The following is a 19441-nucleotide window of genomic DNA, read 5'->3' on the forward strand; positions in this document are numbered from 1 at the left end:
GAATAATTGGGCAATCAAGTTGGAATACAGGACTAGTTCAGAGTTATTCATGAGCATAGTGAATTCTCTCATTTCTTGAAAATCCTGGAACATATCAAAGATAAAATAAAAATGTGAATAGAAAAATTAAAGAGGGCATATAATTTCCAAAAGTCTCTTGTTTCCTTCTCTAATTTTCTCTTAAAGTCAACTTTTTCATGCTCCAGTCCATGCTTTCTCTACATATTCTGAAAAATCATTACAGCTGAGTGTTACAAGAAATTGCTGCTGAAATTGGTACTCTTTGATTCAGAGAACCCCAAAAAAGGGGTTTGTTATAGCAGAATTCAGCTCGGCTCCAGCAGAGTTAAGGATTGGCATATCCACCTTCTCCCTAGGCAGATACAAGAACTCATTATCTTCAAGTTTCTCAAATCCGCAAAGGCAAAGGAACTCTATGCCTCCATGAAGGTTGCCGACTCGATCCTGTTAAATATCAGAAAAGAGAAAGATGATTACATCAAGAAGAGATCATCTGCTTCAACCAATTAATGGCTTGCTACTGTCACACCTGAAAAGAAGGATTACTGAGACGGATCTTTCTGAATTTTTCTTCATCAGGATTTTTTGCAATATTTCCGATATAAGTGAGAAGTGTTTGAAACGCTCTCTTTACTTTGACATCCTCATCCTATCAAAATAAAGTCTGACAATAAGTTATGCCGAAAGATTACAGAAATAAAACATAATCTATGAAGAAAAGTAGCACCAAATATTTTGCCAGGGAAAGACACAAGCACTTTAAATTTACAAATTAAGCAAGCCAAATGCTTGTAATTGTTCATAGAACAAATTGCAATATCTACCAGCTTTTGTTTCAAAAAGCACCTGCAAATGATCAGAATTTGGCATAATAATAGTAGAAGATCCTTGCACATCCCAAGGACCTCAATGTTGTAGCAAGAGTAGGCCCAGATATAGAAGTATGACATGAGTAGGAAATGAAGCATCTTTAACAGAGATATGCATATCCAAGAAGAGAAGCAGCCAAAGCTTAGGTCATTATATGAGAATGAAATTAAACTTCTAATATAAATTATTGAATTTGTTTTGCTTCTACTTATACCTCCATACCTTACTAGAGAAAATATAATGCTTTGAGCTTTACCTTGTGATGCTGTTTAAGGGAGCGTAAGCAGTCTCTCATAAGCTCTGCCTTTGTAGCAGGCTTGATAGGTAATGCGCTCTGCAAAATGCAAAGCACGGACACCGTTCAGAATTACTTTCTCTTTTTTTTTTTGAGACAATTAAGACAGTAAACTCTTGTAATATTTGATTAGGACAATAATGGATTCCTACCTTCTTTTCTTCCACTGGAGGTGTGCTAGGTTTTGCAGCTCCTGGGTCTTCAGGAGGCAGTCCAAGCTTTCGCCTTCTCTCAGCCTGTAATAGAGATTCGATCATGGCACATTAAGCAAAAAAAGCTAAAGTTTCGATGGATAGCAGACATAGCTGAACAGAGCAAGTAAATTCTGATTATCAAATACATATAATTAGAGTTGGAAACTTTGTAATTCTTGCTACATCCTCTATAAGAAGGGCATCCTTGTTAATGAGGAAAACAAGTCAGTACATTTTCTGGAAAGGGCACCAAAGAGAACAGGCGCAGGTAGGCATCTCTTGAACATGAAAGGGTCCACTCTAAGGGAAGATATCATAGCATGCTAGTTTACATACTATCATTTTAGAAGAAAGCATAACAAGAAATCAAATTGTATTCTCCCGAAAGAAAACAGATTTATTTGGTTTGCACTTCACTTCAGAGAAGTGAATAACAAAATGGGATCCAGACCATCATCTTTAAAACCTTAAAATTATCCTTTACCAGAAAAAAGCCCTAAATAACATGTTAATCATTGCATTCCAAGCAGAGAAGCTTTGTCTCATAGCCAGTTAGAGCTCTGTGCACTGTTACTGTCAGCATTGTGCAACCATATCCCAATGAGTGAGAATAGACAATCTATAACATCCCGTACCCCCCCCCAAAAATAAAGCCCGGCACATGCACTGCTTTATTTTCTCCCCCTTCATCTCTTCTTCTCTCTTTTCCTTTCTCCCTCACTCACTCCATAGCTGCCACTCTTCCGTCCTTCCTATCGTGTCGGAGCTTGTCGTACGCGAAAATGCCCGTCAGTGAGTCATTTTCTATCTTGTGAAGTTAATTTTTGGTTTAATTAGCCCTTTAGTATGCTTTTCCCCCTTTCTCTTCTTGTTTGGTCTCGTCGAGCAATCAGTCAACTGGCAGCCTCATGCCTCACCACACCGGCCTTGGTAGCTTCCTCTTGTCGTTCCCTTGCTATTAGTACCCTCAATGAGTTGCTTTTCCTCTTGGTTAAGGCTACGCACGGTAGCCTCTCCTCGCTAGTTTGCGGACATTTTTCTAGCCATTCCCACCAATGTCTTCCTTCCCTAATTGGTTGGAAAGTCCCCTCTTTGCGAGGCAAAGCTTTTGTATCGCCCTTCAATGCCATCGTGGCTCAGTTGTGATTTTGGCAACCTCCATGGTCACCAGCCATGGAGTTATATAGTCACCGCTTGCCACGTGCGTTGTGCACACTCCACTCGATCTCCTCATCCTTTTAGCAGGAGTTTTTCGTCGGTCTCCATGGTGACTCGCGGATCCGCTCTGCTCATTGCCATTGAGCCTTTTCCCTTTGAGATGATTGTGCTTCGTTTCCGATCGGCACCTGACATGCCTTTTCCCTAGAAGAGAGAGGGCCAATGGGTGTGGTCTAGTTGTCAACTGTGATGATCACGGGCAGCCACCCTCCTCCCTCACTGGCCTTCTGTCATAGGTGGGAAAAGTAAGGCGTGTGGTGTGGTTGAGTTGGGCTGACCTGCCCAGGTCGGGCTTGGGTTGGGAGCAGCCCAACCCAAGTTGCTGGTGGGTTGGATTGTGGCCTAGCTCAAGTAGTTCTTACGCTTTATTGTTTTGGTGCTTCGAGCCCAAACTTGGTGGGTTTGTGTTGGCCCAAATAGATTAATGGTTCTCTAAATTGTTTCAATTTACTTTTGTTATTTTATTTATTTATCCTTGTCAACTTGAGCCTTTATATTAATTATTGATAAAGAGTGGTTTTGTTAGTTACTTAGTTATAATAATTACTATAAACCAATATTAATAACTGATGCATACAAGAGTACCACTACTATTTGATTTTAATGGGAATCTAACTCTAATTGGAGTTTGGTAATTATATTAGATGTGTTTTTATACTCAAAACAATAAGTTAATTGAATGTGGCCTACTTTATTTATTTTGAATTGTCAGTAATTAGTGAAACGATAAGTATGATAATTGTATTAATAACCCTTAATAGTGCGTCATATCGTTATAATTACTAAATATAAGAATCATTAGGTGGACGTACCCTAAACTCGTAATGGTTATCCGTAGAGCATTTAATTAATCAATTCAGGTAGGCTGGTACTTATATTTATGACTTCCATTATCGAGGTAGATTCGGTACCAAGAAAATATGATTCAGTAGAGCAATTAGAGTTAGCAAATTGAAAAGTGATGTCAGGCAATTGAATCTTTCATAGTTTAGTAATAGTATAATATTGAAGTGATGTTTGACTTTATAATATCATGACATTCATATCATACATATGTAGCTATTTATTTACTATTCAGCATAATTATATTTACTTTATTGCTTCATAGTCATTCATGGATTATTAGTGCATTTTTTAGTATTATAATTGCGGTATATATATCATATGATTGAATCGCTACGTGATGTCATCTACTCACCTAAACCGGGGTTAAAGGTAGAGTGTATTATATGGTGCTTATATTATTACCAGTCTAAACCTGAGGTTGTTAGGGTAGGACTCGTAGACCGAACGGTACCCAATGATGGTAGGGTTAGGGCATCTACGAGTTGTATGCTCTTGATTCCGTTGCGTGCGATAATCTTGCTATGTGCGATCTCGCTGCGTGCGATGATGATGATAAAAATGAGGGTGTGGGCTTACGAATGGGGTCTTTAATATGATAGCTATAATAATTAGTCATATGCAGTGTCGTCAAACATGCACGGACGACATTACTGCTACATATCTATCCCTTGATATGTGAGATGATATGTGAGTCTATGTTTATTACATAACAAATAACTTTGTGAGCATATATTTTTTATATGGTAGATAGCTTTGTATGCATATGTTTATTATGTTATAGATAGCTCTATGAGTATATAATGATAATACATGGCTATGGCTCTATGTGAGCATGAGAGAGAGAATTTGATAGTTTGAATAATACATATTATGTATTCCTTTATTAATACATGTGAGCTGTAAATATAAACATAATAGACATGTTACATGAACGCATTATAGTTATTATATTGGCATATATATACGTATTATGTGTTATTCTTCTTTACACTACTTTTAGAGTACAGAGCTATATACTTATTGGGCTTTATGCTCACCACCTTTTGGTGAAAATATTTTCAAATCAGTAGATAACCCTGAGTTCACGAAGTTAGTGAAGATTTGATTATAGTTTATTTTATTGTTGTAAATAAGTTGGATTATAGTCCCTATGTGAGCATTTATTCTGTTATGTATTTTAAAACTTGTTGTAGCCTGTGATATTTTGGACTTCTTTTTGCTTGTATTATTTGTAAAAATATTAGGCTTTTAACTTTTATCTTGTTTATCATATAAAATATTAACTAACAGATCACGTGGAAATAACGTGGGTTCTACTCATATGAGAGCATCTCTAACTAGGCTCCAAAACTCCAAATTTAGAGTTCGATGGAACTCTAACCGAACTTCAAATGGGGCTCCAAATTTGGAGCCAGCTACAGTGAAACTTCAAATATGGAGCCCCATCTAAAAATTTGGAGCTTAGCTCCAATACTATTTAACTTTAAAAGATCCACTTTTGCCCTACAAAAGCTTAATCCAAAAATTTAAATTCCGTCTATATCCTTTATTAAATAATCTAATTAGTTAAATCGAATATATAATTAGTTTTGCTAATCAATTTTTAACAAAAATAGTACCATTGAAAAAGTACCGTTGAAAAGGTCTTATTGAGATCTTTAAAATGAGTCTAATATTAAATTATTTAAGTTATTTTAAATTTTTTATTTTTATTTTGTGTAATATTATTTCAATACATTTAATTAAAAAAGTAATTTAAAAGTATTTGTAAAACTATCGAATATTAGTCTTAGTATAAAGATATCGATGGGAGTTTTCTAACCATATATTTTTTATTAAAAAATAATAACATTAAGAAGACTTATTAAGTGATTTAAAATATAATATATAAATATATATATATTATATTAATTAAATAATAAATATAGAGCACAGTCCGTTGGAGATGCTCTGAGGGACACGTGTATTTAGAGTCGGTGTTTCACAATCCACAGAGAGAATCTAACACGAATAACAAGATCGATTAATCTTACAAGGAAGAAGAGACAAATGATCAAACTCCACTCTTTGGTTGTCTTGTACGTAACATATATGCTGTAAGTGCTTATTTCTATGTGAGCTGTGATTAGGAGATTCAATTGGATCTAACAAGATTATGTAACAACAATCAAAGTGACCACAACAGGCCACACATGTTGATATTCCTAGAGACCTGCAGAACTCTTCACATCATAAGATAGTCATGCCATTCTTCTATATACTCAAGAAGTACTGCTAATCTTATTTTGTTAAAAATATAACCTAATATATATTGTTAAATGCAATAGGTAGACAAATTTGCTATCATAAACATTCTATTAAGCAAGCATCTGCAGCAGTGACTAATCAAAAGTCCCAACTGACTCGTTTACACAACTTGTCTGCTATCTGCCTATAGTGTATTCAAACCGAACCAAAAAGAGAGGACCTAATTATTCAAAGCTTTGTCTAATTTTAACCATGGTCTATTTACCTCTCTTGATTGTCACTGCAGAAAGTCTTGGCAGGTCAAGAAGGTATCTATTAACAAGTACTGGTTTGAGACTTTAGTAGCAAATATTGTCCAGAGATGATAGTACCTGACACAACTGATTATCACCTTAGATCTGAAGATTAAATAGAGGTAAAAAGTTTACCATCATTAAGTTCATATTGGACTCTAGCTGAGCTATCATATTAACATCATCCCAACAGCTCTAAAAGAAAGGAGCTAGACAATAAGGTGGCATTTGGTTAGGTTGTGTGGAATAACTTCCAAACTAGTTTAAATATGCCCATTTCTCTTCTTTTAATTTTTTAAAAAAATATGCTCATGTCTTAAACATGTAACAAGGTTTATACCAGTATAACTTCCAAACTAATTTGATTATAAACCAGTAATAGTGATATAATTATTATACTTGATATGACAAAAAATAGAGATATTCTGGCAAATGAATAGAATACCTTTTACAAGGTATGGATGAGAGGAGGAGAGAGAAGAGAGAAAAGGAAAGAGTGGGAGAGAATGAAATGATAGTTACCTAAAGTGATACTTAATGAATAATATAAAAATATTGGATGGAAGAGGAGAGGAGAGAGAAGTATATATTAGTAAACTAGTATTGAATAAGCAGTTGTTTGGTTAGTATACTAATATAAACCTCGATGCTAGACCAAATAGTGCCTAAGAATATAAGACATGGTCACATCGTGACTTGCAATACAAGCTTGAATTGTTATCAATAATGTATTTCAAGATTGGCAAACAATATGACGTTTACAGAACTTAAAATCTCAGTTTCTAATCTAAAAGGTGTTTTGTCTATAATTATTTACTACATATGTGAAAGATATGACGTTTCAACACCTCTATCCTTGATTGACCTTTTTTACTTGAAGAGGCTAGGTGCCTTGTTTCATCCTTTAGTGACCTTTGACTTCAACTAACTGAATCTGATGTGTTCTGCTAACCACGCTGAAACTCTTTTCTTTCTGGCTTTTGTTCCTTTTGATTTTGTTGCTAGTACTCTGTTGGGATCTGGGCCTTCTGGCTTGTTTTGCAATTCTCTTAGGCTGAGCGAATGAATTTACCCCAAAAACATATTACTAATAAGCTCTGTACTGAACCCACATGAGATTTCATGGCAGTAATATAGCAGAAAGTGGGCACATGGTATTCCTCAACAAAAGGGTAAGAAACTAAAACTAGAAGGCATGCTAAAGTGTATTTGTTGTGAACTTCAGCATATTTGTTGTGAACAGAATAACTTTCTTGATTGATATACACAAACAGTTAGCAACAAAATAATGACTTGCAAGCTCACAGCTGGCACGACTACTAATAAAGAACTAGTTATAGGAAGCACTAAAGCATCTAAATTATAATTTATTTGTGATGTATGACCTGTAAAAAATGAGGGATTGCAAACTGATTTTTAAAGCATTACTGGAATGAAAATGTTGACAAAGAATGAAACCACCAACATGCAAAAGAACAATTTGAGGCAGCAGATTAGAATCACGTTAAATACCTTATCCTCCTCTAGTCGCTGGCGGATCTTCTCCCTTGCTCTCTTCTCTTCCTCTTTCTCAGCTTTTCGCAATGCCAGCATTCTGCATGTAAGAAGAAACGGTTCTCAATATCAATGAGAAAAATGAGTAATACATCAGCACTTGCAAATGAAATTATGCTGAAATAGACTACCATAAAAGAGAAAACTTCTATACAAGGACAAACCGTTTTCTTTCATTCTCCTCTTCAATTCTCTTGGCTTCAAGAAGTTCTTTACCAATCCGTATCCTCTCCTACGAAGGCAGACAACCAAGTCATACAATATCCAGTTCTTTGTTTTCCCCAAAAACTAATGATCATAAATGCAGATTTCAGTTTAAAAATGAACCAAAACTAAGAGCTATTAACGTGCAAGAATCAGAAAAAAAGAAACAGTAAGGATTGACACAATAATTTCCAGTAAAAGACAACTAAGCTTAATAAGCCTAACCATGATTCACTTCCCACATGAGACAACTTTGCAAGAGGCAAACAAGTACGTAATTTTGACACACGTTGCAAGTAGGATATCCATGCCAACTGAAACTGATAAATCATATGAAAGCTCAAGTCCAGCATCAATAAACCAGAATGAACTACAGTATAACCTATACGTATAATATCACCTACATTGCACATTATTTTATAGTGATTGGTAATAATCTGCCGCAAGGATGGCCATGCTACAAGCACGGTCCGTGCTGCCCACCAGCCAGCACGACAGCATGTGCTATACGGCATGTGCCGTGACACTTGCCGATCGTGCCACAAGAGGGAGAGAAAAAGGTAGAGAGATACTTATCTTTCACCCTTCGCCGCTTGCTATCAATCTCGTCTTCATAGTCGTCGCTCGCCACCAAATTCGTCATCGCCACTCGCTACCGAACTTGTCGTCGCCACTTGCTGTCGTCCTCACCGCCCTCGGAGTTTGAGTTGCCGCTCGCACCCATTAGGTGCCCTAGCGCAAGAAAGAAATGGTGAGTGGGTCGGGTTGGGTTGAATAAGAACTTAATTTGCGAATCCGGGCAGCAACCGATGATGAAGAGTTTGTGGGCAAGTGGTGACGACAAAGACGAGGTCGACGGTCAACGACAAGCAGTGAAACCAATGAAGCACGGATACGGACACGGGAAACAGACATGACAAAAATGGCAAATTTTAAAAATATAGGACACGGACATGGTATAGGACACGGCGAAATAAAAAAATAAAAAATATATAAATTATTGATACATCTAAAATAAAAGTTTGCAATCTAATAGTGTTAAATACACATACATCAAGCTATAAAAACTAAGTATCATTCAAAAAACTAAGAAGTATACATCAAGTTGTAAGAACTAATTTAAAGATAAGAACAAATTAAAAGACAATAAAAAATGTACAAACTTCTAAGAGGGATATGTATTAGCAGATTAATAATTTAACAGATAGAGAAGCTTTAATATAATTTAACAATTTGATAACATAGATTAAAATAACTAATATAAATTAAAATAATTTAACAAAGAGAGAGTGAGACAGCAAGAGAGAATGAGAGAGAGAGTGAGATAGAGAGAGACAGAGACAGATAGAGATAATGAGAGAGAGGGAGGGAGGGAGAGGAAGAGAGAGAGAGAAAAGAGAGAGATAGAATGAGAGAAAGGGAGGGAGGGAGGAAGAGACAGAGACAGACAGAGAGAGATAGAGAAAGATAATGAGAAAGGGAAGGAGGGAGGAAGAGAGAGAGAGAGAGAGACAGCGAGAGAGTGAGAGAAAGGGAGGGAGAAAGAGACAGAGAATGAGAGAGCGAGGGAGGGAGGAAGAGACAGGGAGAGAGACAGAGACAGGGACGAAGGGAGGGAGGAAGAGACAGAGAGAGAGAGAGAGAGAGAGAGACAGAGACAGGGAGAGAGAACCTGCGTCCTGGCCGTGCTCAGCTTCGTCGTGCTCACTCAGCAGCCCGTCAGTCGTTGCGCTCGCTCAGCAGCCTATCGGCTGTTGCGTTCGCTCAGCAACCTGTCGCACTCTCTCAGCAGCCCGTCACAACTTGGATCGTCGCTCTACAACTGCTCAAGGGTTTTAGGGCTTCGACCGAACAATTCGTCGCTCAACAGTGAAGGTGAGAACGACAATTTGGGTTTTAGGTTTTATTATCGGGTTTGGATTCGGGTTAACAACATTTGACTGAACCCAACCCGACCCGTTTAACATTTGACAGAACGACGATTTGTCCCCGCTCGTGTCCCAATAGTGTCCGATATTTTTTTTTTTGGAAACTCTGAACACGTGTCCCATGCGTGTCCGTGTCCGTGTCCGACGCGAACACCTTCTCCTGGGAGAGGTGTCCGTGCTTCATTGAATGAAACTATTAGGAGAGATGTCATGTGCTAGATGATTCAGCTCGCGTACTAGTCACCTTGAGGACAATGTGTCGAAAGTATAATAGATTGTTATGATCCGATTACGTGGGTTAAGTTAGTCGAGTTGAGTCAATTAGAGTTAGTTAGATTTATCTTATTATTTTGAATTTTAAATAAAGCGAATAATCTACATGTGAATCTAATTCGCTATGAGTGCTCATGTATTGGTTATTATTGTGGAATGACCATTTGAGTTTAATTATTTTTATTATCACATTTATCGTTTTACCACAACTATTAGATCATCCTTATAATTCTAGGAGTGGATTATAACCGTAGAACTTTTCCAAATTTTCAAACTCTAGCCACTATCTTCCTTCAGTAGTCACTCTACGATACGGCCCTCCACCACCATCCTTGGCCATCCGCCACCCTCCAACAATCTCTACAACGTCAAATATTTACTATTATGCCCTGTTCTAACCTTGCTCCACTCTTTCATTAATAACTTTTTATCTCGATATTGGATTCATGTGAAACTAAAACCATTGAAATCCTAACTCACGAGACTACCACCATATAAATTTTTATAATTTTCTTATGTCTAGATCGGTTTAGATCTAGTTCGTAACAGTTATCTACCCAAGTGATTGCAGTTTGACTCAATAAGAATAAAACCTCAATAGTTCCTCTAACAATTGGAACATTCTAGGTGAAAAAAAATCATTATGTTGAATAAAATATCTATCTTATTCTAGTACTTCCAATGGTTCTAAATTTGTTCCCCAAGTATTAATTCATTGCCGCTTCACTAGTCTAGAGCCAACCTAAAGTTTGCACTTGACACTATTCTGAGTGTAAACACATACGTAAACCACTACCATTCCATGTTTGTATCCTCTTCTTTCTTTATTATTCTTTAGATCATTATTTAACTTTCATAATGATGACTTAACAAAACTGCAACAAATTCAAGAGATTTCAGGTTAAACGGAGAAAACTGATAAAGTAACAGTTCCCTCTTTATGATTCTGAGACTCAACATCAATTGGATTACTATATTTAGATTCAGGCATTGCTTCATTTTCTGACAGGTTGTTTTTTCTTGCTTAGACAATCAATATTGGATTATAGTGACAGGAAGAATCATAGTTATGATGATCTAGCCAATAATTATTTAAATCTTATATAGTAGGGCTATGATTATTATTCGTATATTGGATTTTTATGTAAAGTTAAAGATTTATCATACTAACTGATGGCATATTCCAAAGATTGTTTCTGATATGAACTTTATACTCAAAAGTAATTAAAAAAATAATTTATTTTTAAGCTTCAGCATTTTGAACACAAACCATATTTTGCAGAAGATAACTTAAGGAATTTGAAGTTGGAGAAAAGAAACTTGAAGGAGAAGCATATTTTGAAGAATCTAGAACTAATAATACAAAAATCATGACCTACATTCTTGATAATAGGCATCTTTCAGTGAAATTAACAACAGTGATGCATAAAATGTTAAAATACCTTCTCTTTTTCTCTCTCAATTCTCCTTTCTTCTTCTTCCTTCTTTTTACGAGCCCGTTCTCTGCAAGGATACCATGTTTATCTTATTAGTTAATGCAAAATGCAACTGAGGAATGAAATGAAACAATGGCTTGCATAAAGAAATGGTAAAGCTTTAAGATGCCGGCATATATCAAGAAATACAGGCATATAATAAGCTTTAAATCCTGCCTTATGCAGGCAGAATTGTCACCTACTCTGCTACAAATGTAAATCCCAGATGAAAACTAAACATGTACAATTGTACAACAATCATACTACCTCTTAAGCTGTTTTTTGAAAGGAGTAGCTGGGCAGAGTTTATCCCCGGCCTATTCGTTTGGCTGGTTAAATCTCAATGATAAATGGGGATAAACTAGGAGATAAAAGTAGTTCCATCGATTTAGTGAAACTATGATCCTTTGATAAAGTGATAAAAGCATCCTTTTGCTTTTCTCAAATACCAAGTTTTCCTATAAGCTATTTCTCTCAAAGTTAAAAGGCGAGTTGTTTGGAATAGCTCTAAGAATGAAAGGGGATAAAGCTATTTTATCCCCCACCTAAACACAGCCTTAAAGTTGCAAGGTTAGCATCCAATAACCTTTTTGCTGTTATGGAAATAGGATAGAAGAACGTATGTTTAAAATTATGAATAAAACAAAAACCAAACTAATCCTACCTTATTCCTGAGTAATTAAAACCGATTAGACTTGCCTAGCCCGAGCCCATATTGCCAACGGCACAGGTCAGTCCTTTGCCTGCTCGGTCTGGCTAGGAATTCCGCTCGTCGGCCCAACTCAAAATCCCGACTAGTGCCTATAAGCCTGAGCCAAAAGCCTAGCCCGTTCAGCCCTACTATAGCCTGACCTGATAGTATAGTCCTTTAAATAATTGTACAACTAGGTCCAATAGTCAATATTAGGCCCAACAGCCTACAGTATATTTATTCCAACAAAAATATGAGTACATGAGAGATGTATAGTACTTTTAAAAAAAAATTAACAGATTTCTTTTCTTAAAATAGGGCCAACAGCTAAAAATATTCTGAAAATAAAAAAAATAGGGCCTACTTTTTCCTTTTACCATTTTACCCCTTTAAACAGTAATAAATAGCTAGTTTAGAGAGGTAATTTACTAATTTTGATTTTTCTCAGGTTTATAAATAGATGATAATTCATCCTAAATTCATCACACATTCTCATACTTTTTCCTTACTCTCTCAAATCTCTTAAAAAAATTTCGGGTCAAATACGCTCTACGTAAGTATCTATATGTCCGAAGTATCAAAAATAAAAATAAATTAATCTAATTACTGGATACAGGTTAGGATATGACCATATACGCTCAAAATACGGCAAGATATGTTTTGGATACATTTTTAAGTTTATTAGTTGTATATTCGGTTGGTTAAATATTAAATGGTTAAACCTGTTAAGCCAATATAAGGAAAGGAAAAATCAGTTTTTTTAAAGGCGGCCGCCATGGCGGGGCACCCAACCGCCCAACCAGGTAGCTAGGCGGCCTGCCTTGTCATTTGGCGGCCCACCTTTTCCGTTTGGCAGCCCGCGTGGCCAGCTTAGTTGTCATAGCAGGTCAGGTAAGGTCAGACTATCCAATGGATAGTTAATGACTACTTTTTTTAAAAAAAATCAGCTGCTAACCCTAACATACCCAATCAATCTCTCATCTTCAACTTCCTCCCCTCTTGAGCGACGATAGCAGTAGCAGCAGTAGGAGCGGTGACAGCAAGCGGCGGCGGCAGTCCGCAGCTAACTCTTCTTTCTTGTCCTTTTCTCTTCCCTTTCTTCTTTCTTCTCTTTTCCTCTTCTCTTTCTTCTTTACTTCTTCCTTTCACTCTTGACACCGGCGACGACAAGTGATCGCCTTCTCTCTCTCTCCCTTGCTATTTGATTCTTTGGATAGTAACTTCAAATAGTGACAGCGAGAGATTGAAAGAAGAAAAGAGAGACAAATGTCACTCTCTTCCTCTCACTAGCTGGATGTAGGAAGCTTAATGGATCAACACATTTGGCAGCAACCAATTGCTGCTAACTACTGAACTGTAGAAACATCTTATAGCCACGTTACAGACGATCCTTTCCCATGCTAGCTGGCATGCACCAGATCCATCTTTTATTAATTTCAAATGTATTAATAAAATATGTACTTTACATATATATGTATTTGTAAATTATGATATCTTATTGTTATGATGGTAAATTATTCTGTTAAATTACATATATATATAATTATTTTTTATATATTAAAAATACTAAACCACCTTGGTGCTAGGCGGTGGGTTGACCGCCCACAACCCGCGGTCGCCTTTCGGTACATTGGAAAAATTAAACCCACCGTGCCCTAGCTTCCTTCCTCCTTCCCCCCGACGATGTTCCTCTCTCGATACCGAGGCTTGCTTCTTCCCTCAATGCTCGACGATGCCTTCTTCCTTGACAAAACCTTCTTCCTTTCTCGACGATGCCTACTTCCTCCATTAATCTTAGTGGGCTTCTCCGAAGGTATCAATCTTTCTTTCAATTCTCCCTCCTTTTCTCCCATGGCTTTCACCCCCTTGACATTTCTTCTTTATCCTTTCCACCACCGGACCACCATCGGTATCTATCCCATGCTAGCGGGCTTCTTAGAAGCATGTTTCTCTTATATTTCTTTCATTGAGTTCATCGGTTCATATGCCTTGGATTTTTTTTCTCTGTTTTGTTTTCTCTAGTAATGCCCATGTCTATAAAAATATTGCCCTCTCTATTTTGTTTTGTTTTGTTCATAGAATGTTATTGTTAGATAGCAGAGATATGTGACTATTTACTAAAATAAAAAATGTTTTGATGTCATATTACTTATGTAAATAAAAAAATGCTTTTGTAGCAATGACTATTCTAGCAACATTTTGTCCTTATTGTAGTTATTTTTGTTGTTTGGTCGCATAGCGCATGAACTTATTAGTGTATGTATTATCTAATGATGTAACTTAGATTTTTTATGCACTTTTGGAGAATGATATGCATTTTTTATATATGCTTTATTGGTAAAGACTGAAAATATATTTTTTATTAATTTATTTATTGTCGTATTCATACCATATCTATATCCTGTTTTTTAACAGTTATCCATATTCCTGTATTTGTATCACCATATATCCGTTTCCCATATTCGTATCCATGCTTCATAGGATCTTAGTAATGATGCATGTAGACTAACTTAATCTTAATTCTTAAGAGTCTTTCTATTCTTAGCAATGGAGATGATTGACAACGTTTACAACACTGTAAATAGTTTAAGGAAAGATCCTGAAAACGAACCTTAGCTCTTGTGCTTTCATCTTCACTTCCTCTGGTGTTAAAGAAGGTTTAGATTTTTCAGTTTCAGTAATAACAGGCACCTGAAAGTGGTTAAATTACGGTAAGGAATACTTTAGTGGCATACTCTGATTGAAGTCCTCGGAGATAAATTTCATAATAAGATACAGTCATGATGCCATGAAAAGTGGAAAACTATTTTGTGGATTACAAGTCTACAACTAATTTAGAATGACCCCTTTTACAGAATTAATGCCCATAGAAGTAGAATGTACATATGACAATACAAATGGATAAAGCTTTATCCCATTACAGATGTTCAATACCATCTTCATTAAACAATTGTTAGTCCAGCATACAATGTTACAGCTATATATATATATATATATATATATATATACAAGCAACTTTTCTTGAACGAAGCATATCTATAGAAAAGAATAAGAAAGGAGGGTTCCTCAAAGAAACTCAAAATATGTTGGTGCAAGCATATGCAAACAAGCATTTTAACAACTTAAAAACTGCTAGAATAGACGCAATATAAGGCTACACAGAATACACTCAATAAGTAAATGCAAGATCATTATTAACTATATAAGTTCTTATTAAACAGTTGGTCTAAATATGATATCATCATAGCATTCCTAAGCACATACCAGAGGCATTTCATCAATATCTGAGTCATCCTCATGTTCTGCAACCCAGTTGATTGCAGCCTCGATACTGCTATTACCTAAAGTAACAAAATATCCATGTCAATCAATGGCATCAATGGCATCAATGGATTCTTAGTTCTACAAAAGAGGAACAAAAAAAGAATCATCATCCATTTTATTTACCATCACAAGATAGGTAGGATAATAAGTTATATATGTACAGGTGAATGCACACAGTCATAATATTGTTCTTAGCTCATTGACTGTCTCATTGCTTATAGGCCCTTTTAAGGTTAAACTTACATCACACATCTTACTGAGTTGGTACCAACATTTGAACCCTGTAGGAGACTAACATGATATTATTATATTGCATCTTGTTCTTTTCCAGAAGTTCTACTCTGTATTAGCCTTGTCATTCCAGTTGCATTTTCTGCAGTTATGCCATCACAATCCTATCTCTAGATCTAGCGAGTTGCCTTCTGTTGTTTACATGATTACAAAGGAGGAACAAAGATGTAGAAATAGGGTCCAAGAACCAATCCATTACTTGATATTGGCCCAGCAAACAGCAAGGAAGCCACAATCAGACATACTCTTACAAAAGTCTGCCACATGATTGATTAATCTTTTGATTAGTCTTGAGAAAGGGCTCGTACATCAACAAAATTGAAAGAACCAAGGCCCAGGTTGGTCAAGCCAATTAATTCAATTCATTTTCTTCAAGATGAAATAAGATAAAAATAATAAGATGAATTGTGAATTATGAGGCCTTTAAGTTATTCCCTTAGAAACACATGCCACTTGTTTAGTAACATTCCAAAAACAAAACATATATATTAGTTAATGTAATTTTTTTACAGGCATAGCATATTAACATTTACTAATGTCACTTTGAACATCAATGCATAGTAAGGTATATGAGTTAAGAGCAACAAAATTTGTAGAAAAAAATGGCATTTCCACATGTACCCCAGGCACTACTAAACTTAAAAATCAACATCGTCATTGATAAAAGGCAAATAGTAAAATATGTTGCAAACCCCACATTATACTGAGTATATGGTGAATTTCCAATAGACAATGGGAGCAGGAGTGGAAACTTTGCTGAGATGGATCTTAATAACCATAACTAGAGAAAAGCAGAAATATTTAAAAATCTATTTTACTCTACATATAGCAGAAAACTTGAAGAAAGTATTGACTGAGATCAAATTATTGATAGCCATAGTTCAGGGACTTGCCAGAGTAGTGTAGTGCTCTTGTAGCACGGGCTGTTGGAAATCCCATAGACTCAAGCTCCTCAAGCATAGTTTTATTGACTTCCGGCATCACCATCTCTAAAATAAACAGAACAAAAAAAGGTAACACGTAGATAACTAGGAAACCAACATTTATGCTTACCACAAAAAGTAATATGCAACAGAAAGATTAAAATCAAATATAAAATGAAAAAAAGTGACATAAAAGATCTCTTTTCCAGGCCACCACACTAGCTCAGTGGTTGGGTTTTATTAATCCATGACGGAGGCCATGAGTTTAATTTCTTCCATGAGCATTGGGTTTGATATTTGATGGATTTTCAATAGAATCACTATATGCTTATAGTTTAGGCTCGTTGTAGCTCGTTTCTTAAGAGGATTGATTCAGTTGTCTAATAGTTCAACCTATATATCGAAAAGGATTAGCCCTTTTGTTTAACATATAGCCTACGGACTCATGTTTGATAAAAAAATGATAAAAAGTATTTCTTTTCCATTCCCCTAAATGACTGTTAAAATCACTTCCATTCAACAAGTTAACTTCGGATCTGCTCATGAGTACTAGCTTTAACATTCTTCTATTTAAAATGGGTAATCTAATGATTAGATTTGTCCTCATGCTGCCATAATTATCATGATCTAAAGCAGAGATAAAGAAGAGCCCATTTCAACTGTGGAGTGATAGGTGTCAATTTCAACGCGATGAAGGTTCCCATTTCCCAATTGTTAGACAATGAATCAGCCCGCAAACTTTAAACGGGTAGATGATGGACTATCAATATCATGCCTTAGCAATTCAAAATATTGGAATGATTCAATCTATGGGACTAGCATCATTTCAACTATTATATACTCAAATTCCCATTCGTGACCCTAGTTCAAATTGGTGGCCGGTGTCATCTAATACATTACACATGCTTCTGTTAATAGCAGGTAGAGGAGATAAAAGCTACTCAAATCTTTCAATTCTAACCAGCACAAATTACGATGTTCTCTAAAAATAACAATAATTGTCAGCAAAATCCGACTTTATCATCTTAATCAATTCAAGATAGAAATATATATACCTTCCGATTGGCCACCCTCAGCTGCTGCGGCACCCCCCTCCACCTCCATATCATCCACCTTGGGCTTTGGAACCTCCAATTCGATGGGCTTCGCCGCCTCCATAGTCTTATCGACAAAATCCGCATGCCCGGTCCTCTTCGTGTGCAGATCCGTCTCCTACAAGACCACCGCCCAGGCCAAGAAACCAAAGAAACCACAACCACCGATTCAAGAAACCGACCAAGATTTGCGACAAAAGAGCCCAAATTTCTTGCGATCGAAGAGGGATCGTTACCGTCTTGGATCGGCAGGGCTTGCCGCAGGCGGCGCAGACGAGGTTGAGGACGGCTTCGGTGGACTCGGAGAAGTTGGTGTGGGAGGTGAGCTCGGCGTGCGACTGGGCCTCCTCCACGCTCTTCAGATGGGCCCCGCAGTCCCCGCAGCGGAGCGAGAGACCCGCCATTGTTGTAGAGAGAGAGGTAGGTAAGAGAAGAGAAGAGAACAGAAGAGAAGAGAACAGAAGAGGAGAAATGAATAGTCGGCATTGGATTTATAGATGGGAGTAGTAAATGATGCTTTTCTTTCGGTTTGGGTCTTCTAAGCGGATCTCCCTCCCTAATAAAAAGAGTAAAAAGAAAGTTTTTATTTTTTTTATTTTTTAGACTAAAAAAGAAAGTTGGAAGTTTAATCTGATAAATATGAATAATGATATACTTACAAACACTTTACAAATATTTTATAAACACTTTGATGTCATATCACCTTGATCATGTAATGATTGAATAATAGTTGCTTGTAAAAGAAATAATGGTTCCAGTAGTCAAAATATCCAATCTTGAGATTGGGTGTCTGTGAGTAGATAAAGCTTTAAGGCGTTCGAACGGCCCCTCCAGGCATTTGAACGTAAATTTTTGAGGGCAGAAGAAGCTTTAAGGTGTTCACACGGCCACTCAAGGTATTTGAACACAAATTCCCCAACGCAGAAGGAGCATTAAGGCATTCAAACGACCTTGCGGGTGTTCAAACACTCAACGGAAAGGAGCCCAAGTTTGGGTGTTTAAATTAAGTTTTTTTTTTTGTGCTTAAGTTGGGTAATAAGACTCAAGCATATTCGATCGTATTGTCAAGTATTTATGGTGTGCACCTAGTTAGTCATCTTAAAATTAATCAAATTTTTGAGGTCATCTTCCTCCTTCCTTGTCCGATTAGACCCAACCGTAGTAGCCCTAAACCACCTAGAGCAGTCGTCGCTACCTTTCCTTTCATCTGACCTTACCCCCTTGGTCGTAAGGAATAACTCGTACTTCTTCTCTATCCATTTCCTATCGATTACATCAATTTCCACCATTGCCATCTCCACCACTTTACCACCACAACCCTAGGCCGATCACCACCACACCTCTTCGGCCTTCCATTTCCACAATCCACTCTGATAGATTTGTTCTTCATTCCAAATCTATCTCAAACTCAAAAGCACTCGACTATCTAACTGTTAATCTCAGTTACTTCTTAACTTTGGAAATACGCAACAACCTTAACATTCTACTCGAGAGTTGAAATCAAATTCCATCTTCGGATTTGGACTCGTAGCAATTTTGGAGTTAGAAAGGTGATTGTTACATTGGTATCAGAGCCGGTCAGACCTTAGACCACCTTAAAGCTCCATTAATGGTGAATATAAGGTCTCAAAGGAATTATGAAGAAATGGCGAATATGGAGGATTATTAGATTGCCGTGAACTAGAAAGAAAGATCGAGAG

The 19441-nt window shown here is 36.6% G+C and overlaps 1 protein-coding gene across 1 annotated transcript; it reads right to left on the bottom strand.

Moving 5' to 3' along the window:
- Nucleotides 1-43: 43 nt before the first annotated feature.
- LOC140765362 (uncharacterized) lies at nt 44-18222 on the bottom strand. The gene is made up of 12 exons (XM_073104418.1): nt 17978-18222; nt 17703-17859; nt 16618-16713; nt 15374-15450; nt 14721-14800; nt 11386-11446; nt 7703-7770; nt 7497-7578; nt 1339-1422; nt 1148-1225; nt 551-670; nt 44-465 (listed from the first exon to the last, which is right to left on the bottom strand). The coding sequence occupies exons 1-12, from the start codon at nt 18143-18145 to the stop codon at nt 289-291; spliced, it is 1248 nt and encodes a 415-aa protein (XP_072960519.1). The 5' UTR covers nt 18146-18222; the 3' UTR covers nt 44-288.
- Between the last annotated feature and the right edge of the window lie 1219 nt (nt 18223-19441).

This window comes from Typha angustifolia, chromosome 1 (assembly GCF_048772165.1).
Source record: "Typha angustifolia cultivar Huaian chromosome 1, ASM4877216v1, whole genome shotgun sequence".
Classification (NCBI taxonomy): domain Eukaryota; kingdom Viridiplantae; phylum Streptophyta; class Magnoliopsida; order Poales; family Typhaceae; genus Typha; species Typha angustifolia.

Coding starts and splice junctions, on each gene's coding strand:
- LOC140765362 (XM_073104418.1), bottom strand. CDS start 18,145: ATGGCGGGTCTCTCGCTCCGCTGCGGGGACTGCGGGGCCCATCTGAAG. Junction 16,714..17,702: donor TGAGGGTGGCCAATCGGAAG/GTATATATATTT, acceptor TGTTTATTTTAG/AGATGGTGATGCCGGAAGTC. Junction 671..1,147: donor CCCTTAAACAGCATCACAAG/GTAAAGCTCAAA, acceptor TTATTTTGATAG/GATGAGGATGTCAAAGTAAA.